Source organism: Ursus arctos, unplaced genomic scaffold (assembly GCF_023065955.2).
Source record: "Ursus arctos isolate Adak ecotype North America unplaced genomic scaffold, UrsArc2.0 scaffold_2, whole genome shotgun sequence".
In the NCBI taxonomy this organism is placed as follows: Eukaryota; Metazoa; Chordata; class Mammalia; order Carnivora; family Ursidae; genus Ursus; species Ursus arctos.
The window spans coordinates 97167155-97191822 of NW_026622874.1; the positions used below are offsets into that span (position 1 = coordinate 97167155).

At 51.7% G+C, this 24668-nt stretch overlaps 1 protein-coding gene across 1 annotated transcript; it reads right to left on the reverse strand.

The window, feature by feature from the left end:
* Window positions 1-3444: 3444 nt before the first annotated feature.
* Window positions 3445-24668, reverse strand: AGFG2 (ArfGAP with FG repeats 2). The gene is made up of 13 exons (XM_026516121.4): window positions 24286-24668; window positions 16733-16826; window positions 15740-15855; window positions 14482-14635; window positions 13724-13889; window positions 12872-12997; window positions 12121-12153; window positions 7326-7446; window positions 7086-7168; window positions 6797-6880; window positions 5415-5543; window positions 4990-5075; window positions 3445-4659 (listed from the first exon to the last, which is right to left on the reverse strand). Exons 1-13 carry the CDS (start codon window positions 24504-24506, stop codon window positions 4600-4602), a joined length of 1473 nt encoding a protein of 490 aa, XP_026371906.1. The 5' UTR covers window positions 24507-24668; the 3' UTR covers window positions 3445-4599.

A 24668-nucleotide genomic window follows, 5' to 3' on the forward strand; every position in this document is an offset into this window, starting at 1 on the left:
ATACTCTTCCTTCCCAAGCCAACCTAGTTGCCAGGGCCACCAAGCATTGGGCTGTGCTGATTTCAGAAGAGCTGGAGGTTCAGATTCTCTCTGGGTTTAGGGTGATAGCAGGGGTCTTCGGATAAGTTAGCTTTTGGATTGGTCCCTGTGCATAGAGCATTTATCACCAGAATTCCAGTCAAGGGGCCCCTGAAGGAGAACCTGTGAAGAAACCATCTCTCACGGGCACTTTCCTCTCACTGCCCTTGGCCCCTTCTCACCGCCATTGTCCAAAAATGCCACGATGAGCCAGCTGAAGGCTCTGATTAGAGGTGCAGACTCTCTGGTGGAGGTACCCTAAAGATTTTGAAACAGGTCTGGGATTCATTTTGTACCCTTCTGATCCTTTCAAGGAACACAAGACTCCTGCTGGGGGTGATGGCGCTGGTCACCGCACATTCTGCATTCACACCAGGAGTTGACGCATGTGTGGGAGCCTTAGAGGACCTTGTGCTATCACTATCATGGCAAGTAAGATAGCTAAAGCGAGGGGGGGGAGCTGAGGGCTGAAGAGGGGAAGTGGGCAACCGAGGCCCCTGTTAAAGATGGCATACGGGGAGGAGGAGATATAACAAGAGTCCTGAAGCAAGGGAATCCTGTTTTCTGTCTCAGACTAGTCCAAAGGCCATGACAGGCTGAGCTGGGAGGGCAGGGCTTCCCACCCATGTTTCTCCATTTCCCAGGCCTGTGAGGAAGGGACTCTTCTGGAATACTGGGGAAGCCAGTGGTGCGGTGCGCGTGCAAGCTAGGATCCTTGAACATCTTTTCAAGGGTCATGTTGAAAGTGAGATGCATGGAACCAACCAGCATGGTGAGGATGGGCGTCTGGCTAGTAGGCAGGTGGTGCCCAGGGCCCCCACCATGTGCATCCGGGTCAGCCATACCTTCCCGAGGTGCAGGGGAAGTGCCGGCAGCTCATGCGTGCACTGGGGCAGTGGCAGCCACCGCTATTGGTAGGTATTGGCCAGGGAGAGGCAGGTATGTGATAGATCTATAAGCAGCCACCAAAACAGAAGTACGTTCAAGGCCACTGCCTCCAGTACCGTGTGCAAAGCAGCAAGCAAAAGTGATCTGCAGGCCCCTCCCCTTCCCTGGCTTGGTGCTGCATCCACAGGGCCCAGGACCTGCTGTGCTCCTGGCCTGGAGCCTTACTCTCCAGGCTTGATTTGAAGCTGCCCACAGGTGGGCCTCTTCATCCCTACTGCTTCCCAGTCCCCATCAACCAGGCCACCGTGCAGCACCCCAGTCCTTGTGAAATCACAGCTGCATCAGAGAGACCAGCTCCAGACCCCCTCGTGTCGCTGAACCCCTAAGTGCTGGGTACAGACGGAGCAGGAAGGAGCAGGATCTGAGCACTTGGGTCTGGGCAAGCAGCAGTGGCAGAGTGGGCTGGCAGTCAGTGCCAGGTGATTTAGCCTGCTGGGTACCAGGAAGAGCCTGGAGCCAAATAACTGGCCTAATCAGTTGCCCTAGCAACAACATTGCCCTTGGCCCTACCCAGATGAGATTTATTTTAGCCTGTTGCCCTGGTAACTCCAGTGGCTCCCAGGGACAGGAAGTGGCAGAACCTCAGCTCTGCAGGGTGAGAACACCTCCCCCAACTGAGGGGTCTACCTGTGCACCTCTCCACTGGGTGCAGGGTAGCCCTGGGATGGAATCTCCGCATTCTAAATCCCTATGGAAGAATCTTGTTACCAGTGACAGGAACCTGCAGGGATGAGACTGGGGTACTAAGGCTGGGCTATTCCCGTTAGCCCCTCCCTCCCCCATCTGGAATTCTCCCCACTCTGTGGAGGGGGATGCAGGGACAGCCTCCATCTCCTTCCTTCAGCCTCTCCCCACCATGGCTCCCAGGCTCCAATGTGGAGGGAATGGAGTTCTTTACAGCGGTCCTGGGGACTGGCTCCTGCATTCTCACCCACAGGGGCAGGTGACCTGCTGGAGGCTGGGGCCAAGCCAGAGGCCTCTTTGTCTGCAGAGCATGGTCACAGCGTTGGCCCGCTTGGTCAGAAGCCCAGGGGGAGACTGGGCGAGCTCCACAGTGTGCCTACATCTCCAGGTTTCCCTGCAGCGGGGATCCGACATGTAACCACCGGACAGGGCCGTGCAAGGACGTGCTGAGGGCGAGGTAGGAGGAACACAGCCCAGTCATTTAGACATTTTCTAGCAGGCCAGGGATTTTTCCGTTCTTTGCTGCTCGCCTGGATACAGGAGGCCCCATGGAGGCGGCACCGTGGCTGCTCCGTGCCAGCAGAGGCAGCTGCGGTCCTAGTCCTGGCCTATGCCCAGGGAAATCGGGCTTTCTGTCCTGGCGTTGGAGGCTGACCCAGTGTAACTCCCCTGGCCAGTGAGCTAGCTGGAGTCCTTGCTGGACAGCGTGCCCCAGGGCGCAGGGAGGGGGACTGCAGGGAGGTCCTGGGCCCCGACACCAAGCAGTAAGGAGATCCTTGGGAAACGGCAGGGGCAGGAGTGTGACTGAAACTTGCAGCAAGGGACTTTCAATTTCACCTCCAAACCTCAGTGCTTTTGGTTGGGAAAGGGAGTTGGGGGGCGGCGGGGGGGGGAGCTCCTCCTGCTCCCACACAACAGACCAGCTTCCTCCCCCTCCTGGCTCTAAGCAGAGAAAATGGGAAACAGAGACAGGGACAGAGAGGTAATCAAGGGGGACAGAAAAATACTGGAAGAAGGGGGCAGAACATGAAAAATCCATGGATGGTGGTTCACCCTAGGAGCTCCACCAGGCGATGGAAGGAGGGAAGGGGCTGAGAGGATGGGAACACAGACCCAAGACAGGATGGGTTCTGAGCCTTGCAAAGGTGGGGAGGCCACGCCTGGCTGGGCAAATAGCAGCAGCTAGAAATATTTCTAGAGAAATCCTCAAAGTAAATAAAGTGATAACACAGTCCCCACCTCTCCTTGCTGTTAAAGGTCATTGGGTGGAAAGACCCAGAGAATCCCAAGAATGAACAGCTGAAGGGCCAGAGTCTCTGTGCAATGCAGAAAAGGGAGGAACAGTCTCCTGACAGCAAGGCTGAATGCCGGGCCTCTCCTCTGCCACGTGAGGTGTTTAACCCACACCGGCTACCTTGTCACCACACAAACAGCCCAGACACCACGGCTGTTCACACAACACCCTCAGGTGAACACAGTCTGGGGAGGGGCTGAGGGTGCGCTGACCTGGGAGCCGTCTGCTCCTGTACTCGGATCCCACCATTTCTGTCTCAGTCCCACTTCGTCCGTCCTCCGTCCACTGACCCTCCCGCTGGGAGTCACCCCCTCGCTGCGGCCACCTGACTCCCACTGCGCCGGCTCCACTGCTAACCAGGACTCCGGCTCTTCACCGACCCAGCAGTCACACTGGGGCCCCTAGAACTAACCCAAAGTGAGACCATGACAGCCATTTCCTTTTTCTTTCAAATGCAGTTCTTTTCCAACATTGCCTGCAACAGCTTTGGTGCAGAGAATTCGGGCGTGGGGGAGGCACATGGGGAAAAGAAAGGAGAAAACCAGCCAATTGCACAAAGCCTTTCCCTGGAAAAGCCCAGGCTCTGGGGTGGTCAGGACTTGTGACCGCCCTCCCCGCCACCCTCTGGAGCTCCGGCTTTGCTGGTCGAGGCACAGATGGGGATCCATTCCATTCCCCATGTCAAAGAGCTGTCTGGGAGCAGGAGAATGGCGGCATGTGTATATATCTCTATGTGTGCGCGCGTGTGTGTATATATATAATAGGCTATATTAGAAAATTCTCTATGTATAAATATAAAACACTGGTATCCAAACATGACACCACAGCAAACTAAAGTGCTTGACAGGAGTTGGGCATGTCTAAGTACGTAGGTAAAACTATTATTCATCCTGAGTACCCAGGATGAGGGAGGGAGCTGGGGAAGCAAAACCAGGGAGGGCCTCCTGGCCTGGTGGGGGTGGGAAGACAAGGGGTGCTGGCCCAAGCCAGGGCACCAAAGGCACCCTGTGCCCGCCCCCCCCCCCCAGCCTTCTCAGCCTATCTGATCACCGTCCCAGGTCAACACCATGCCTCACCTCCAACTTGACCCTACTTTTCCCACTGTGCTTCTGTCCACAAGGAGCCCAGCACTGGAAAGTTGGGAATGGGGGAAGGCTTGCTCCCACAGGGGAATGCTGATCGGTCTGTACGCATAGCTTCCTCTGCCCACATGGTTGGGAGTGAAGGGACCACTATGTATGCTAAGGGCAGGAGAGGAGGATTATTGTCATCATAATTAATAATTTGAGAAATCAAACACCATCACTCCTCTAGGCCAGGCCCTGCCTTCTCTCCTCTTGGGCCTCCTGCCTAGGTGGGGGCTGGAGGGAGGATGGGAGGAAGCCTTGGGGGCAGCTGACCCGGGAAGCTGCCCTTTTATCTGCAAGCCCCAAGCAAAGCATTAGCACCTCCACTATCCCCAAGACCCCTTCCCTGCAAAACAAGGCCCATTCTGGTCTCAGACCCACAGAAATGCCACAGGCAAATGGTCACCAGAGCTCCTGGGAACAGAGGGGCCCCAGAGGGCAGGGAAGAGGCCCCCCCAGGACACAGTGCTACAAGAATGGGTTGGTGGTTGGAGGTTTGGAGGCAAACGGGCTTGATGAGGATCCAGTCTGGAAAGAAACAACAACCACAAATTAGGGGATCAGGGGAGAAGAGCTGGAGGCCAGGGAAAAGATGTAGTCCAGGATTCCTTTCTCCCCCAGAATTACTGTGCTGAGGGTTGTGGGAAAGTCAGTGGGCTGAGGCAAGTGGGGGGCAGGGGAGTGTGGGAGACAATAGGGCCCACTGACTAACCCACTCACCCCCTGCGTGGCCAAGGCAGAGCTTCACGAAGGAGGGGCACGGCTTCCAGCCCACACTGCCCTGTTGTCCTCGAAGGATTCTGTCCCCAGCCCCCAGAGAGAGGCCATACCCCACACCAAGGCCACACCGGCACTCACCATGAAGGGGTTGGTGGAGGTCCCAGCTGGCTGGCTCAGTTGCCTCTGCCCCAGCTTGGCTGATCCTAGATCGCTGAAGGAAGAGCCTGGGAAGCAAGAGCAGAAACTCAGCGGACATAAGCCCTGCCCCTCATGCTGCTGCTGGCCTCTCTGCTGGGCCTCCCTGCGGGGCAGGAACCCACTACACCCTACGGGGCAGCAAGAGCAGGTCTTTGTAACCACCGGGAAGAAGGGTGTGGAGCAGAGTCAGAGGACACAGGCGGGTCTGTGGCTTCTCTGGCCCCCCCTACTGGTCCAAAAGGGAACTAGCTCAGCTGTCTGGCTCCCTAATAGTCTTAATATTCAGTTGCCACCCCCCACATCCCCACAGTCCCTGGGGGTGGGGAATAGGGGTAAGAAAGGAGGGTGTGGTCTGAATCCCTTACCATTCTGCTGCTGAGTCATGGAGGTCTGTGGGGGGAACAGTGGTGATGGGAAGGTGCTGACAAAGGCCCTGGTGGGTGGCACTGTCTGGGGGAAGCCAGGCCCAGCACTGCTCATCCCAAAGCTGGGCCCTGTGGAACGAGGACATGAAGTTCAGGCGAGGTCCTGGAATGCAGGCTGGAGAACAGTTCTTCCTAGATCTCTCCAAGATGGGGACATGGGATAGAATGTGTCCCTAACCAGAGGGACCCACTAGAAGTATCCTGAGTGAGCCATGGAAGTCTTCAGCTTCCATGCAACCTAGCAAACCTGCCCTCTTCCTGCCCACGGTGGCTTGTGGCACGAAGGGCACAGCAGTAACGAGCAGGGGTGTGGCCCAGAACTGGGGTCTGCTGCCTGCTACCTATTAACTGCACCAACGAAAGCCAAGTATTAGCCCTCTGCGTGCCTCAGTGGTCTCATCTCTAAAAGTGAGCCCGGCCCCTTTCCTAGCGCTGCTGGGAAAAGCAAATAAGGGGTGTGAAGCTCTCAGCAGTGGGGTTTGCCACGCTGGTCAGTGGTGCTAGGTGCTACCAGTCTCTCTTCCTGGCCTCAAGGTTGTGTTTTTTTGTTTTTTTTTTTTTTTTTAAGATTTTATTTATTTATGTGACAGAGAGACAGCCAGCGAGAGAGGGAACACAGCAGGGGAGTGGGAGAGGAAGAAGCAGGCTCCCAGCGGAGGAGCCCGATGTGGGACTCGATCCCATAACGCCGGGATCACGCCCTGAGCCCATAATGCCGGGATCACGCCCTGAGCCGAAGGCAGACGCTTAACGACTGCGCTACCCAGGCGCCCCTGGCCTCAAGGTTTTTAAGAACAACAACAAAAAAGGCAGGTGTGGGTTGAGGAGAGCATGCCTCTGAAGAGAGAAGAGCTGAGGCTGTGGAGGAATAGGGAGTGAGGAGATCACAACAGTCCGGCTGATGAGAGCAGGGACCGGGGGCAAGGCTGCAGGTGGGACACAGAAGGGAGAGAGGCTGGGCGCCTGGGGGCAGGGGGCACTGCTGAGGGGCGAGGAGAGTCACTGCCGCATCAGTCATTAAACCGGAAGAACTGGCTTGGGTAAGTAGCAGTCTGTTTTTTGTAATTCTGAAATTCTGATTCTGGGACTTGGGTGCCTGGAAATTCAACCTGGTCCGGCCTGGTGAAGGGTGAGAGGGGGACTGATTTCAGGACTACAGCTGCCAGCTGAGGCTGCCTGCCACTCCTCCTGACGGTCTATGTGTGTGAGACAGGGAGAGAGACAGACAGACAGAGACAGAGAGAGAGGGGAAGAGAAAAGGTGGGAGAGAAGAATTTGCGCCCTGGACAGAGTCAGGGCCAGGGCAGAGTCTGGAGGCTTACCTGTGGCCAGGCCGTTGGGCTGGAACGGGTTGGTGGAAGGCAGCTGGGGGTGAGCAGCAGGGACTGTGAAAGGGTTGGTGAAGGCTGCTCAGGGTGGAAGGGGGTAGAGGTGGGAGGAAGAGAGGGTTACTCTTCTCATCTGGTTAATACTCGGATGACAGCATTCCTCTCAATCTTGGTGTGCTCTTTCTCCCCTCCCCTCCCCTCCCTCCCCCTCCCCTCCCTGCAGAGTCCCCAGTTTCCTCTTGGCCTTGGATCCCCTCCCTGGGTCTCCACAGGCAAGACTCACCTCCAAAGGCAAGCCCTGTGCTGCCGCCTCCACCAGCTGGGGCCGACTGGAGCGTGGGGACCTGGCCGGCCACCCCGAAGATGCTGTGATGTGGGAAGAGAAGTCAGCACGCAGGGCACCGGGGATCAAGGGGAGAAGCGGGGCAAGGGACCAGGAGATGGCAAACCCTGTCCTGCCCGATGGGAGGAGCTGAGCAAGCTGGGGAAAGCAAGGCTCTGCAGCCCCAGTGTCTGGACCTACCTGCTAGGGATACCTCCAGCTGATGTTCCGGGCGCCAGGAGGCTGCCCATATCTGCGAGGCTGTTGGGCTGACTGGCAGGTGCAAGAGGAGAGGCCGCAAATGGAGTCACCTGGCTGCTCCCTGGGCAATCACGGGAAACAGAACAGGGAGTGCTGGGGTGAGGCAGGAAGGAATGGGCAGGAGAAGAGATGGAGGTGGGGGGAGCAGGGGAGACGTAGCAGAGTGATGGCATGAGTGCACCCACTGCTTCTCTGAGCCCATGTCCCCCTGGATCACCCGGTTCAGAGGGCCTTGACTCCCGCCAAGATTCCAGGTAACATGGTACTCAGCCTTTGTCAGTCTCCCTAGTGCTCAAAGCCGCCGCTGCCCAGAGAAAGCCCTCGTGTCAGGTCAGTGTCCCTCCTGCTCTGGTCTGACTTGCAGGTCCCATTTTTTCCTCAAGACGTGGAAATGTCTGACCTTCCTCAAACCAGCATTTCCATTTATGGATAAATCCCAGGAAGGGGCAGGTAGAGGGGATGGGGGGAGGAGCTGTGAAGGGCAGAAAGGCCCAGACACTCGGGAGCCCCTCAGGGAAGGTGGGACAGCTCAGCTCCCACTCCCACCGGAGCTGCCCCCTCTTGGGAGGCCACCATAGCCCAGGAGTTTCGATCAGGGTTCCTCTGCCCTCTCTGGTCCTCACATTTAAAAAGAAAAAGCACTGAGGGCGAGCCCGCGTGGGAGGCTACGGAAACAGCCTGAGGAGCAAGTCCAGGAAATCCCTGTCCTTTGGAGAAAGCCTCTTTATCTGCGTGTCCTCAGTCTCATCTGTATGGTGGGATCCGGTCAACCACTCTGGGCTGCTGAGAGGGTAAAATGAGGCTACAAACGGAAAAGGCTTGATTTTTTTGAGTGCTGGAAGACTTGTACCGAAGGGAAACACACTTTGCGTGATGTCTGCCACATGCCAGTGCTCAGAAATTGTTTGCTGAATGACTATGTGAGAGGTAGACTGAGAGGAACCTGACTGCAGTTAGGGCCCTACCCCTGCTACTGCTCTGACCTGAGCAAACCACCTTCCTCTCCCGAGCCCGTTTCTGCTTGCCCTCTCGTAGGATGGCTGTGAGACACCCTCCCTCCGCCGAGGTACGTATTTTCAGTAAGTATTCTGAAATCTGTAAAGCGTACATGAACATGAGGTAGCATCATTGCCTATGATAAAAGAAACTATTTCCGGGGTCAGGGAAACGAGACAAGGTCTCAAGGGAAATGTGACGGCTGCCTCAGGTCGTAAGCACAAGTGAAGAAGGCCTGGACTCTCCAGCTCCGGCCTCTCCACGTGTTCTGCCTCTGCCTCGAACAGGAGGCCCCACCCATGGCCCTACCGACCCTTTGGGCTTTAACGGATGGGCCTTCCCTGACCTCAGTCTGAATTAGAGCCTGGTTTTCCTCTCATCACACCTTGTTCTTCGCCCTTACGGCACCTGACATCTTTGTAGTGACATAATTCATTTCTGTATCAACTGTGTCCCCCTCTAGACCAGCTCCCTTGCCAGGAGTTTTCTCACAGATACAAGTTGCAAACGTGCAAAACATGACACAGGCAGGGTAATTAACAGCCGCGCTGTTTGATGGCAAAAGACTAAATATCCATCATTCTTCCACATATTCATCAACACGGGACGGATTAAATAAATTATAGTGTATACATAAGGAGGACTATTGTGCAGCCATAAAAAAACAATGAGGAAGCTGTTTGTGTGCTGATAAAAAAAAATCTAGCAGTGCTGTTCCATTAAAACATAAATCAGGGTACAGAGTGGTATGTCTATTATGCCGTCAAGCACGTAAAAAAAAAGAGAGAAAGAGAAACTAGGATGATAAAAAAGTGAGTAAGTGAAGGCTTACTCCTCTTCCCAGGGGGCACGGTGGTGGAGAGGAGGTGAGACAGCAGCCGAACCCGGGTGGGGCTGCAGAAACTGGAGGCTGGGTAACCTATTTGTGGGGAAGGGGCAATGAGGTGGAGAGAGTGGAGGGGGGGATTCAGAGAAGAAAACTGAGGGTAAAAACACTGTAGAGAGTGGAAAGGATGAGCGGGTAACCGTCACAAGGGAAGATACTTTCCCAGCCCCCAGAGATGAGAGGAAGAAGGGCAAGGAAAAGATGAAGACACAAGGCAAGGGAGGAAGGGCCAAGCCAGACTGGTTCTCAAATCTGTGTTTCTCCCTGGCCCCCTCAAGCTTTAGCCTGGTTTCTCCTAAGTTTGTGGCTTTTTTCTGGAGGCCCCGGAACTATCGTTTGAAGCTCCATGTTCTTCCTTCCCTAAAGGGTCAGGCTGTATTCAGCCAAAGCCCTTGTTAAGGGGATCTTCCCGGTGCTAGGCATCTCTGGCTCTGACTTCGAGAAGCTGAGTCCAGCAGGGAAGGCAGGTGCCCAGGCCCGGCTGGCCCGCTCCGAGGTTCCAAGGGTGGGCTGCTTCCTGAGTGCCAGTGCTCGCCTTCGCCACCCTCCTCAACCCCTGGGCTTTCTACAGGAACAAGTGCTAGGTTGCCACGCCACTGAGCACACTTGGTCTCCGTCCTCTCCAGGCCCCAGGCCGTCGGGAAGACTGGAAGCCAGCAGCCTAGTGTGGAATCTTCTGATTCTCAGGAGCCCCTGGCCTTTCCTGGGCTATAACTTGGGGTTTGTGGAATTTCTGAGTGAACACAGCTCCCTGTCCTCACTTAGGGTCAGACTCTTCAGTCCTGCTCTGGGCCTTTCCGTCAGGGAGCTCCCAGGCTAGGGGAGGTGCTGTCCTTTCCTCCCGCCACCAGGCTGTCTGTCTCCTGGCGGACACTAGAGGGCAGAGCCCGCCCTCCAAACGGTGGGGTCGACCGGCACTTTCCGCCCACTCTTGGGGAACCTAGGAATACCTGCGCTCTTGTTGGCTTCTTCTACACTTCCAGAGCCTCACTCCCTGCAGCTGGATTGGTATATATGCCTTCTAGCAGTTTCGGGGGAAACTGCAGTTTTAGAAACTTCCTCTCTCCAGACTCCCCCTCAGAAATATAAAAATACAACCAGGCTTGTCAGAAAAGACACCCACCTCTCCCCCAATTCTCCCTACTTCATACCCGGTAGTTCTTTATGTCACACTCAGAGAACCACCCTCGTGATCATGGTGCGGTGAGAAGTGAATGGGAGCTGCCACTCATCAGCCATTTGGGTTTGGCCAAGTTACTGGCCAAGTTGAGCCGGTTTTGTCAACTGCAAAATAGAGATCTTTCCTTCCTCAGGGAGATAACATGAGGATGCTCCTAGCAGTGGCAGGAGCCTGGTCGGCTCTGGCTGGCTGCAGACTCTGGTTTTTGAGATGACCAGACACTGGACAAAAGTTCACCACAGGTTCAGCCAGGGAGGGCTCCTGACACCTTCCTTCTCTCCTTTAAAGGTTGGCCCTTTAGGCAAGGGCTCGTGACAGGCACTTCTTTCTTTTTCTTTCTTTCTTTCTTTCTTTCTTTCTTTCTTTCTTTCTTTCTTTCTAGATTATTTATTTGAGAGAGAGACAGCACGAGCACGAGTGGGGGAGGAGCAGAGGGAGAGGGAAAAGCAGACTCCCCACTGAGCAGGGAGCCCAATGGGTGGCAGGGACCATAACCTGAGCCAAAGGCAGACGCTTAACCCACTGAGCCACTCAGGCGCCCCAACAGGCATGCATTTCTGACCGGACCAATTTATAACCACCTTGTACAGGCTGCTTCCTTTCGAGCTCTCATTCCGAGGAACGTTTCCCTCTTGCTACACTGAATATTCCTGTGCGACTTACGTTCTTACTGATAGCATGCAAAAGGGCCAATTTCCCCACACAGTACTGGCCATTACTAATCTCTCAAACTTTTGTGAATATAATGTATAAAATTATTATCTTACTCTAATTTGCCTTTTCCCTAATTAGTCAGGTTGAGAACATTTTCATCATTTTTTTTTTTCTGGGTATTAGCTGCTTGTATCTGTTGCCCATTATCCTATTCTTTCTTACTTATAGGAGTTTTAAATACAATGATGGGTATTTGTTTTTTGTCTTTTTTCCCTATTGTAATTATCTTTTCCCTGTTTCATGCCTTTAAGGACATAAAAACATTGTTATGGGACATCTTTTAGGAAACCTTTTGTCATACAGAATGTGACCTAAGCAATTTCTATTCGTTAGAAATTTATGTGGTGTCTCCTGGTCTGCGGTCAAATTATAAAAGGGTTTGAAAATCCTGTCTTTTGATTACAAAGTTCTCCTTATATTTATTAGGTCAAACTTGTTCAAGTGTTACTCAGATGGCCTACTTTCTTCCTTATTTGTCTATCTCCTGTATCTATTATTAATCTCGTGAGTCTACTATCGTCCCCCTCTCTGTTGCTGTGTTACATTTTCATTGTGTCTAACAGTTTTTGCTTTATGACTTTCAAGGCTACCCCGTCAGGTACTTTAAGTTCATAACAGGAGGACTTCTTTGTGAATTTTAACTTTTACCAGTATAAAATGTCCCTCTTTGCCCCATTCAAAAAAATGGAAAACAAAAAAACCCCAAAAAACCCCAAAAGCACACAGACAATTCGCAGTGGCACAGTGGGAAGGCTGTGGGCAGAGTGAGAGTCGGGGAGTCTGGGCTCTGGGCCGAGCTCTGCCACTCCGTGGGCTGTACGACAGGGAAACTGCTTAACTGCTTCATCTGGAAGATGGCTACATTTGAAGGATTCCTTCCAGACCTCAAAGCTCTCGGCTCAGAGGACCTGAGATAGGCTTCTACCTTGGGTGGGCCGTGGGGTGGGAAGATAACTCACCAAAGCTGGAACTTCCAGTTAGCATCCGACTGGCTGGCCGTGAGGGTGGAGAAAGGCAAGGGTGGGCGGGTGGGGGAGGGGAGAAAGAGAGAGCGTAAGTCACTGGCTTTCAGACATCGGGTCAGGTCAGCACTCCGGTTTGCCCTCTTGTGTTTCCAGGACGGGCAAAGGTAGAGGGCCGCCCCAAGGCTATGGAGACTTGATGTCTGGGGACTCAGGGAGGAACCACATGCTTTACCGCCCTTGGCCTTTAGGGTCTCTTTCTTTTTTTGGGGGGGGGATGTCTCTTTCAATTGCTAAACAACACAACACTGAGTTTACAGGCTTCTGCTCTAACAGGGGTGAGTGAGGACTTCTGGAGACTATCTTGGACTCTGACCCAGCCCTCGCCCTGTGGGCAGCGTACAACACGGACCATCAGAGCACTCAAGAGGAAAGGTCACATCCACTCTTGATTTTTCGAGGACTGGGGTCTCCCAAGCTTGCCGGTCAGAGATCTCCTAGGCACACGCAGCACAACTCCTGCTGTTTTCCTTCCATGACGAAATGGAGCAGGAGAGCCCCTCTTCCTGCCAAGAATCTCCTCAGACCCCTCTCTTCCTTTCCCAGGCCTGCTTCTCTTCCCCCTCGGTCTCCTTTGCCCAGCTCTCTAGGTTGGTGCAGATGCGAATGAAGGGTGATGTATGGATGTGGAAAACCGAACGCAGTTGGAAGAGAGAAGGGGAACGGAAGAGAGCAGGGCAGAGTTTACCTGGGGGTGTTGGCTGGGCCTGGAACGGGCCTTGGCCAGCTGGAGGAAGGCTTCCAAATGCAGAGGAGCCGGGGCTGCCGCCAAAGGCATCGAAGTTGGCAAAGCCTCCGTGGGAAGGTGTCTGGCCTACAGGTGGAGGGAATATAAAGGTCGTATATATAAAATGTACATATAATCGATATAATACACACTAATTCTGAAGGCCAGAGGCCACTGATGGGACACTGCCTTTGCACAAGGTCCTGTTCAGGGAGAGCTGGCAGGGCCTGGGCCGGGGGCCAGACTCCCGCTGGGGGAAAGGGGATGTCAGAGGTCCCCAAGTTCCCCCCCCACCATCTTTTATCCTTACTCCATGAGGCATTCACACTTTTGTCAGGGCTACTTTGGGCTGAATCATGTGGGGAAAAAAGTTGTTTTTGGTGGGGGAAGGGGCTTGGAAGGAAAAAAGGAAACTAGATACCATTTTATTCAACCCTCTGTTGGCTGCTGCTGATCTTTGGGATGAGGGCAGGGGAAATGGAACACAGGACAAGCCCCCTGCCCCCATTTTAACAGAAAAAGAAGGTAATAAAAAGGCGATTTCCAGTGTTCTAAAAGGAAGCGCTGGGAGTCCCCAACTGTGATGTTTTCTGGTCAAACTCGAAGACATAATCCCGCTGCTCTCATCTGACCCCAACCCTTCCAACCTTGATGCTTCAGAATTATCATCACATTCATTTGCGTGACAGGGGCTAGAACCGGCGGGGGCGGGGGGAGCGGGTTGAGGGGGGAAACCTGGTCACCCCAAGGGCGTGAATGCCTTGTGTCAGGGGTATACATTGTAGGAATGTTCTCCTCCCAGGTCCCACTTACCCCCGAAGGCTGGGAATGCAGCAAAAGTTGGTGCCACCTGGGGAGCGGCAAAGGGGTCTCCACCAATGTCGGCCAGCAGGTCAGTACTGGCTTTCTTGACCGAGGAGTGGGGAGGTGGCTGCGAGCTCCGGGGCTGGGACGTCCGAGGCTGAGACTGACTGACAGACTTGAGAGGAGAAGGCATGACATAGAGTACTTGGGAGTCCCAGACATGACCTGGCCCCTGCATGGCTCCCTAGGCTGCCCCCAGATAGGCAAGTGGAGAGAGAAGAGAGGGAGAAACTGCCCTCAACTGAGAGATTTCCTGGGCAGCACTGCCTGAGCCCCTCAAATATACCTAACTTCTCTGTCTTCTCAGCGCACCAGCTCCCAGAAGCAGACATTTTAGAGCCTATCAGTGAAGGTAACCCTGAGCTACACAGGGATGTTGCCAAGAGTTGGACCCGCCCCCCTGGAGCTTGAGGCAGAGTTCCGGTCCCTCCTGCATTTCTTTGGAGCAATGGTCAGGTTTGAAGTTGAGACTCGGACTTCCCTAAATACCACTTCCTGTTGGGTTCTTTCTTCTAAAAGATAGGAGTCCAAGGTGAGTCCAAGACATAGGTAACAGCAGGGCCGAGAACCAACTCACACCTCCTACACTGTCATCTGCTAAGTCCAGGGAGGGGAGGCGGTGGGGGGGGGGGGGGGCTGGATTTAGGAAACTGACATCCCTGTCTCCCAAATCCCCAACTAGTCTCGAAGGGCAGGTTGAGAGTTACCTGGCTAGAGGTGGAGGCGGCAGCTGGGAGAGATGGCACAGGATCCCCCAGAAGAGTCCGCAGGGGCTTCCCTTCCGGGACGGAGCCCTGGATGGGGGTGGAGGCACTGCCTTTGGTATAAGCAGGCCCCTTGACTTGGTCTGGGGGGACATACCTTTGAGAAAGAATAGTCAGACTGAGAGGAGGGGGTAACACCGTGGGCCATGCTCGAATAGGCACCTGGGAAGCCCAGGTGGCAGCAGTCCGAGTCCCTTGACCTTTGCCCACTGATTCTCTTTTTTGAACTAAAGGGAATTTCGTAACTCAGCAAAGTTCTGCCCATCCTGAGCGTCTCCTTTACTGTTGGATGCTCATTCTTTTCTGCAGGAATGTTCACTTCACTCTGCCTTGGACCTGTTTTTCTCTCCTCTCTCCTTTCTCTTTCTGACATCAAACCATTTGGGTTTCAAGTAATAACCCGTCAATAATGCTGCAGGACAGGTGATCCTATTTCCCAACTTCCATTTTCTTTTCTAGGTGTTTCTGCAGGTTCCTCCTTTTCAGTCCCACAAAAAGCTTCTGCCACCTCCTCTTCTAAGCGCTCACAATCTATCCTGCCAGCTCCTGCTACTTCTGATAAAATCCTCTCCACTCCAGTGTATGTATGTGGTCTCTACTCTGGAATTATCTTCTTTATCTGGAGGACACCCCAGGAGGGACTCCAAAATGCTGTTTTGTCCACATCGATCTCCTTGCTGTCTGCATTCCCTTCTCCACCCTATAGTTACCCCCCAACATGCACACACCCCTGAGATGAAGCAACAGAAAGTGCCACATGGGGAGAGAAAAGGCAAGGGAGAGCAGAGATGCTGTTCTCGTCACCAGGAAAACAGAACACACAGAAACCACAGATAAAACAATGGGTTAAAAGCACAGAGCTCTAGGACATGTGCTTCCAGCTGCCTCTCTGCATATATGGACCCAGCTGAGCTTTAACCTGCCCCACATTCCCACAGGCCCAGCCCCTCTCCAAGCCGTCTAATGTCTCTCCAAACGAGGGGCATCAAATCTGCAAGGCTAGTGACTGGGAACAAACTGTCCTTTAGGAAGTTTTATAATTTTGAAGTCAGAATTGAGCCTTAACTGAATCTGGGTGGAATCCACTCAACCTAAGTCTGGCCTTTGAGAAAAGCCCCAATTCAAGTCTGGAAACTGGACTGTCAGTTGAAGAATGTCTTGGGACATGCGTCTCCGTAGCAATCTCTTTCCTCCTCCTTACCATCTCTTCTTCTCATATTTCTCCTGGAGAAACTCCTTCACCTTCTGAGGATCCCTGGAATCCGGTATTAAAGATGTCCGAGCATCAAAAAGACCCAGCCAAATCTTTCTGCAAACCTAAAGGAATGGAGTCAGGTAACAGAGGAGTTCAGGCAGAAAGCATGACATGGGAATGACACCACTTCCGGGTTATTCATCAATACATGTTTATTGAGCACGGACATTCCTGAGGGTCTCAGTATACCCACAAAGCAGACACGATCCCTGGCTTCACAGAGTTGACCACCTAATGGGGAGGGTCGTGCCTTAGGTAAGTAAAAATAGATTTATAATTACATATTATGACACAACTTGTAAAAGAAAAAAGAGGGCCATGAGAATTATGGGGAACTAAATCTGGATGGGGTGGGGTCAGAGACAATTGTCAGAGCTGTGGCTTCTAGAACATCCTCCAGAGGCCTTCCCTTCTTGGCGCCCTCCAAGTAAACCAATCACCTGCAAGCTAGGAGGACTGCTAACACCAAGGACGGCGTCTTCCCACCGCCAGCAGATTTAGCTGGGGAAGGGGTTTAACCCACGTTTGAGTACATGGCATGGGCTCACACCCAGGGTGCTGAGGGGCAGGTCAGTAGACCTGGCTCCAGGAGATCTTACTCGAGGGGCCGGCCCAGTCTACTGTGAATGCTCAGCAATGTGGACCTCTAAGTGTCAAGGGGCAGTCTTCCCTGTGAGTGCCCAGGAGTCACCCCCTACAGAGATTTTGTTCCTTCCCCCGATTCCTCTAACAAGGGCCTAGACAAACCACAATTTGTAGAACTCAGATTTCATGGACATACAGATATACATAAGACAATATATACTATATACTAAAAAAAATAAGAGAAACTCGACCAAAAAAGAAAGCTGTGGGGTTTTTCTGTAGTCTTGAGGCAAAGCTCCCCTGGGGCCAACAGGGCAACTACAGCCAGTAGCCATTCCATCGGTGGTGGCTCACCTCATTTCCACGGGATTGCAGGAATACGACTTCGGGCTCAGTGAAAGTTGTCATGGAGATGGACTTGACTCGATGAGGGGGGTTCAGGCCTCTCCTGGTGGGAGAGAAACAGGAAGAGAAGTACGATGCAGTTAGCACTGCAGGTCTGTTTATGGGAGGAGGGGGAGGGAGAAAGGAGAAAACAATACATAAATTAAGCTCAGGCAGAATTCCCCGACCAAAGCTACTTCCTAATTCAAGGAAAGAAGGGAAGTGAGAATGTTTTGGAGGCTTTTAATGAGAGTCACGAATGTGTTGTGTTCCCTGTCATTCTGGAGAGAAAGGCAGAGCCTTCCCATCCAGAAGCCTTCTCTCCCTTGCCTCAGTTCCGTGTTCAGCCTGCAGGCTGGGGGGGTGCTTCCGGGAACTCAGAGATGTGCCCACTTCCCATTTCCTGTTTTACCACTGTTTTACACCTGCCTGCCCCTCCTCTTTGTCTCGACAGAAGGTGTGGTGGTAGGGATGGAGAGGGTCCCTCTCTTTCAGGAAGAGATCTCTGGGAAAAGAAATAGTCCAGGTTTTCTCAGCTCTAGATCTTTCGATGAAGCAGGAGGAAGTCAGGTTCAACCATGAATAGGAGATTGGCATGAGTCAGGAACATATATCCTGTAGTGATGCTTTTGTACCAGCTCTGTGTGCTCTGTTAACTCTCTGGGAGTCTAGTTGTGCCCACAGAAGCCCCGTGGAGATTACAGTAGACAAGAAGGCTTCCTTGCCCCCACTCAACTGCCCTCTGGAGTGTTCTCACAAGGGAAACTTGGCGCCGAGCCACGTTCCCCTTTCCTTTTCCCTTAAGTTTTACTCTGGTGTAGACCAACTGCACTCATCAGATGAAAACAAAACTGGCCAGACCACAGTGAATAAACCAGCCCCCGGGCCCAGCACGTGAAAGAGCACAGGCCCGTGCAGGAAAGACTGTCTCAGCTGGTGAGGCTCCTCAGACTTTTACTCCCCTGGAAAAAATTGGGCAGATCAAGATATGAAAATAAAAGTAACTCTAGAAGAGGGTCCTGATTCCATTGGGAAAGCAAAGACGGAAGGCAGAGATCACACAGTTTACCAAATGGAAACCCTAGAGAAAATTCAGGCTTACCAGTGCACCCACAAAACAAAGGTGTCCCTGCGAGTCTAGAAGAACGGCAGTGTACGTGTTAGTGTACGAGTACGTGGGCGCCAAGGCGGTGGGGGCGAGGGAGGGGGCACAGGTGACACAGTACAGGGCGAACAGTGAAGAGCGGCAGCCCCTTTGGATGATAAATTACCGATTGTGGGATTCTAACAAAGGACCGGACACCGAAGGCTACAATTGAAGGCCTTTTCAGCAATTCTGCCGCTAGACTTTTAAGTAAAGCGGTTCAAAATACTCCTTTAAAAGACCATATCAAAGAGGACTGATGCCCCAAGGAAAGATTAAAGCACGGAAATCCAAAAGCCAGGCTTTGTAACTACATGTCAAACAATAGCTCTTAAACGTGAACTGCCCTGAAGACTCTCTTCTAATCGCATTTCAGAGATATTCCAGTTTTCTCTCCTAAAGCCTCTCTCACTAATGACCTTCTTTTGTTTTGAAGTCTAGACAGCCTTTTATATTCTTTCCCTAGCTCTTGCTCACCTTAATCCCTAGGCCTTTCCCTCTCAAAAGGCCAGACGTTCTGAGGTCTAGCCAGAGCAGACCTCTCTGTCCCTATGATCCCAGTCCTTATCTTCACCTCCCACTAACAAATATTTCCTTTGCCAAAATACAAGGCATTATGGTAGGCACTTAGACAGTTGTTTATCACTCTATATCATATCTATCACTTATCGTGTAGGACGTAGTCCTTGATCACCCGGCGCTTGCTTACAATGACCCTAAGGAGCCTGGACAAAGATACTTCTCAGTACAGGTGGGTGCCATTTAGGCACACAGAGCCGGATCAGGGAGAATATGGCACCAGGATGCAGCAGTGGGGGAAGGAAGAGAAATGGTCACGGGAAAAGTAATATGTATTATGTTAACACTAGAAAAACAGATTCGAAGTCTATCACAAAAAGGTCATTGACATTTCCTGAAAGGACAACCAGGAACTGTTAGCAAAGTGTAAACAGGGAGGTGTGCTTCCTTGTAGGGGGAGGGGGAGGGAGTGACCCATTCATCAGTCTAGAGGGGATGATTAGAACAACAGAACTTCCTATGGCTGAGCTTGGACTGGAGGGGTTTTTTTGGGGGGGGGGATGGAAGATAGGATGAAGGGAAAGCAGAGAAAATAAGTGATATGGGTGCTTTGGGCCAAATGAATCTGAGGGAACAGAATGTTTCCATAGCACAGTACAAAAAGCACGGCTCTGACCTTGATGTCTGTAGACTGGATTATGTATAACTAGAGCCACAGTTTGGGGGCAGGGAAAATTCTCTACAAGGCAACATTCTGCAGCCCAGGAAGAGGACCTAGTTACATGGCCTATGAGTCAGAGCGTTTTGTTTCTGAATCAGAGAGAGCCCATTGCTGGCTGACAGGAGCAATTTAGAAACAAGAGCCCCTCTCCTCCCAGTAGCTGAAATCAAATGGTCGTGGGGTATTGGGGCTCTCTGGGGACATGGCAGGGTCATGCGTGGGGCCAGATCTGAGTCACTGGCCTGGAATCAAACAGACCCAAGTCTCCAAGCTGCACCCAGTCTCCCCAACATGACTCGCAGGTTCTCCCCAAAAGAAGTGAGAGCTAGAAGGAGACACTGCCCTTCGGTTATCACAGCAAATCCATTCTGTTATTTCTAACCAGGAGGTGCTGGGGAAAAGCAGAGATAAATTTATTTGCCCACAATAGGGCAAAAGTTTCCAAGTGAAAGCAAGTCCGTTACTAGGACTCGAGCCTCAGTCCAGTCAGGAGGCCTTCGACGTCAGTTTGTTTCACGGGGCACCTGACTGGCATTTGAAGTACTCTGCATCCCTCTTTGAAGTGCCCTGAATTACTGGCAGCCAAGCGACCTGCAGGGACCCTAAAGCCCGCCCAATTCTCTCTGCTGGCCTCTCTCTCCCCTTCCTTTGATGCTATCAAGTGTAGGACTATTTCTACAAATACCACACCTTTTGTTTTTCTGTGGTCATCACCCTCACAACGGCCCATATTTTGCTTCTATCTTGCTTCATGCAAGTCTCAGACCTGCTCAGCTGCTCAGATAAGAAGGTTCTGTCAGGTCAACAATGGAAAAAAACAGTTCTACCCAGCACCCAAGTTCTTTCCTTTGTGCCAAACTTGGACTTGGGAATTCTTGACTTTTGAATATTTCGTGTTCAGATTCACCCCCCCCGCCACATGGTTTCTTTGCTTTTGGGATTCCAGTCCTCTGCTTCCGAGCAGGGTTCAGCTAAACCATGTTAGCTCTTATCTGGGATCCAAACGTCACCAAAAAGAGTGACGGGACTAGTAAAAGTCCCTAATAGGAGAGCTCCCCCTTACCCTGCCCAGGCTCAATTTCACTGATTTTAGGAAACTTCTTCCTAATTGAAAATCCCCGTTTAACCCATTTCCTGTAGTTCTTCCTTAGTGACAATGATAAACTGCTGTCCTCCGCCTTCCTCTTCAGGCTCATTCTCTATCCTGCTACATTTTTCCCCCTTCTTCTCATCTCTTTGGATGAAAGGTGAGGTGGGAGGGGATGGAGGGACGGAACTAACACAGGGGCAAGAAACACGTCTACCTCTCTAACCCAGACAGATGGAAAAGAACTGAATTATTGAACAACACCCTATGCCTTTTCTTCCATGGAGATAAAAGTGCTTCAGCGAGGAAACACTACCAGCAAAGCCAGATGAGGAAACTAAGGCACCAGGAGGTTAGGAACCTGTCACAAAGAAAGAGCTGTCAAGCACATCTCCTGGCACCCAGCCCACAGCTCTATCCACCCGAATCCTGACTTAATCCCACTATTGGAATAAAGTTGTGCAGAAGTAGAGGAGACAAGCAACTATTATTGAGAACTGAAGGACTACGGCTTACAGAGGGACCGAAACAGCCAGGTTAGGGAAGCATGCCACAGACTTCGGTGAAAAAACTGGGTGTCAAAGACAGTGCCCATCCCTCATGTCAACGACATTTCAGGCCTCCGGATCCATTTTCTTACTAAAGAAACATGGTTTATCCATTGAGGCATCCAGGCAAACTAGAACAAGAAAAAAAACACTGAAGGCACTGCTTTGGAAAAAGGACTTTTTAGCAGCAAGCTTTACCCCGTCCTAGCTTTGCTGTCTAGTAGAAACGTCAGACACAACCAAACGCACAGCGGATGTATATACTGGGGAAATGAAAAGGACCTATATCCAGGGTAAGGAAACTAGGTATTGGACGGAAACCAAATGAATTAAACTAGGTCAAATTTGGGACCTACAATTGTGGCAGCATGTATATAAATTTAGAAACAGCCAAAACTAGCAGCTTCTCTCTCAGTCCCTCACACCAACGCTGTGGTTTTCTGCTAGAGCTGAGAAAATACTTCTCATGAAAAAAGAAAATGAGAATGAGCTCTCACATGTAGTGATGAAGCCATAGTCATACCCACCCACCAGTATTAAAATTGAAAATTTTCTCCAGATCTTGGGAAATCCAACTTTGGCTGCAACAGTCAACTTTGCTACATCAGCCCGTGCAGCCAGCTGGGAACTCTGGTAATGGTGCTCACTGCCCCCAGAACACTCCACTCCCCTAAGAGGTGGACATAATTGTACCATACTCACCAGAAACCTAGCTTTCAAAATAAAGCCAGTCCCGCTGTCTCCTTTCTCTGGCGGTGGTGCTAAGTGTGGTACTTGAATTCTCACCCCCCTCCATACCCTCGTCCTTTAAACAAAGACTATTTCTTCTCTTTTTGTCATCATACCTCAACATGAGCTCCCATCACTCTCCAGCCCATCCTGAGCTTTATTTTACTTCCCAGCACTTATTACCACCTGCAATTATATATTTACTGATTGATTTAAAGTCCATGGCTTCCACTACGGTGTAAGCTACGTAAAGATGGGTACAATTTTGCGCACTGCCATATCTCCAGTGCCTAAGACCGTGTCTGGAGCTTGACAGACACTCAATAAATATATGTTGACAGATTGACTGAATGAATGTGCAGCCTCTTGGCCTACCATGACTTTCACTTCCCAGTACCACGAAATCCTCATCTGTGGGCAATCAACCATGTGGATTTAAGATGTTAACTGGTCTATGTGCCACCCTGGAGCCATGCCCCTCCACTGCCTGCTGAACTGGGCGTGCTCCCTCTTTACTCTGCAGCCGGCAGTAGGCATCCCTCACCTCACAGCCTCTGTTTACTGCCCACCTGCCAGCTCCCAGCCTTTCCCAAGGTGCCTCAGAGGGCACAGGCAATACTTTGAGAAGACCCTTTTACAAGGTTCCTGGGCCTTGCCCTACTTAGCTCATGCTAATTAGAACTTCAATTAGCACATGAGAAGTACCACCAGAACTTAGGCAGACAGTCACAGCCAGGGAAACTACAGCTTTCTTCTAGAGTTTACTCTGATATTTCTGTCCTTATAATGTCAACACGCCTTCAGTTCGGCTTCGTTTAGTTGCCTGGCTTTTTGATCCTTCACTAAAGACCAACAATCATGAGCACAGGGAAAAAAGTGGCCAAGTTCTGCAAACTGTGCCCTGATATTTAAGGAGTTAACTGTTCTAGCAAAAGAAATCAGGTTTTTAATGTGTGCCAGATCCCTTGACCCTCCTTCTGCCCTGATTGAGGGATACTCATTATAGAAGTGAAATGTTATCTATGAGATACTTTAAACCAAGATCTATAAAATAATGATAATAATGTCAGACCTCCCATTTAGTCAGTGCTTTATCTTTTGTGCTGTGCAGCTAACCATGGGGATGAATTAACAGTTTCCAAACATTTTCTTCCTAGGACCTAGACGCTGATATGTCATCAGTTTTATCCCCTGGCTCCCAGACTCTATAATCAGATTTTCCTCTTCATTACAGGATCTTCAGGAATCTGCTCTTTCTCTTTCTGCTATAAATAGTCCTAAACTTTGCTCCTTCTCTCCTCAGAGTACTTGTCCCAGTCTCAGTTCTATCCTTTTGCTTCATTTAAGACTCTACCTCTGACACATTCCTGTTTGGGTTCTAATCATTGTCCCCAGAGCCATAATAGCTTTTACTTAGACCAAGTCATAACACACAAGTGAGGTCGATCAGAACACAGAGGTTTGGCAAAGGAGGTAAAAATCGCATAGAGAGAGAATCCTAGACCGTATCTTAGGAGACTCGGATCTTCATTTCTGGTCTGCCACGATCATAACTAATATCCAATAACAAATGCTGAAAACAGCAACCCCCATATAGCACTGGATAAATCAGTAAACCTCTCTTTGCTTCTGTTCTCCCGTCTGTCATGTAAGAACAATACTGCTCCCTCCTTGGCTCCTGAAGGTTTAAGAAGAAACAAGGAAAGCACCCCTTGTTAAATATGAAACCAACCAACCAGACAAACCAATATATTAAAACAGTACTGAACAAGTCAAAATAAATCTCTTGATAAACTTATACAGAATAGAGATACAGGGTTGGTATCGAATGTTAATCAGGCATCTAACCAAATAATTCCCTACAGGGGAAAAAGACCTTACTCTATAACCAGAAATCTGGCCTAGAACTGTGGCTCTAAATTAGCTCAGGCATGACCAAATACAGTGCCAGTGCCAAGTGTTGCATTGCAGATTATACAACAAAACTCCCCCCAAATCTAGAAAGAGCTGCCAGATGCTACTACCAGGATCAAGCCATGGCAACAAGAAGCTTAAAGGTGTAAACTATTACAATTAAGGATGGCTCATCCAGATCCCCAAACCTTTGAAAAAGTTAAGCTCTCTAATACGGTAACCCATCAGCTCTCATCTCTTAAGATTTGTAAGAAATCTACCTCTGGGTTGCACTCCGAAGCCCGGCAACATTAAGACCTGCACCTGAACGCGTGACCAAGGCTTCTTACCTGTCACTATCTCTGTGCCCTCAGCCTGGGTGAACTTACCTATTTTAAATTGGTTTCTCCATCTCACACTCCAGGATGGGCACAAGCCAGAAGGAAGAAAAGTACGCCTTCATCTAGAGCCCAGCTTACTCTACCCCTTTCCTATTTGCCCCTTACCTACACAGAGTTCCCTTTCAAGGTGTGTGTCATCCTCTGGCCCTTTAAATCTCTAAACACCTCCCCCCTGTTCCCTTCAACTCTCCCCCACTTTCGGTTAGGTTCGCCTCCCCTCCCTTGGGGAATTTCCCCCCTCTCCGGTGCCCTTCCTTTCCCCTGCAACGCGACTCCAATCTTGTCTTGTCTCCCCTGCCAATTTCCCTTCTCCATGACAGCTCTGCAGCAGACGACCCTCTCAGCGCATCAGGCGCGTCCCCAGGCCTCCCTGCCACCCCTACTTCGGCTCTGTCCCCGGATCCCCGCTGTCCCCAACGTCGACACTCCGCAGCCCCTTCCCGGTCCTCCCTCCTCCCCTACCCCGCGCCAGTTCACTCACAGGAGGCCGGAGCAGGTGGTGCAGACGAAGCTGCCCACGGTGATATCCACGTAGGTGACCCCGCGCTGGGCGCACTCGAAGCAGTGGCGGTTCCCCGCCTGGCTGCAGCCGCCCAGCTCCCGCACCCGGCGACACCACACCTCCGAGGCCGCCTCCGCCTCCGCCTTTCCCCCGCTGACCCCGCCACCTGGGCCTGGACCCTTCTTCGCCGCCATCACCATGGTTGCCCGCTCCCTCGGACCTCCTCCCTGCAAGTCAGCAATCGTCCCTTCAACCACGGCCGCCTTCCCGCCTCCTCTGCCTCCTCCGCACGCCCGGCTCCCCTGACAGTAGCTAGGGAGCCGGCGACGTCCGCGAGAGACTCTTCAACCCCTTGCCTTGCC

Bases quoted from the DNA above. Each gene is read 5' to 3' on its own strand.
- AGFG2 (XM_026516121.4), bottom strand. From the start codon at position 24,506: ATGGTGATGGCGGCGAAGAAGGGTCCAGGCCCAGGTGGCGGGGTCAGC. The intron at 5,076-5,414 runs GTAAGGGATTCA...CTTGCTTCCCAG, and splicing joins CATGACTCAGCAGCAGAATG to GCTCTTCCTTCAGCGATCTA. The intron at 4,660-4,989 runs GTGAGTGCCGGT...GTTTCTTTCCAG, and splicing joins CCTCCACCAACCCCTTCATG to ACTGGATCCTCATCAAGCCC.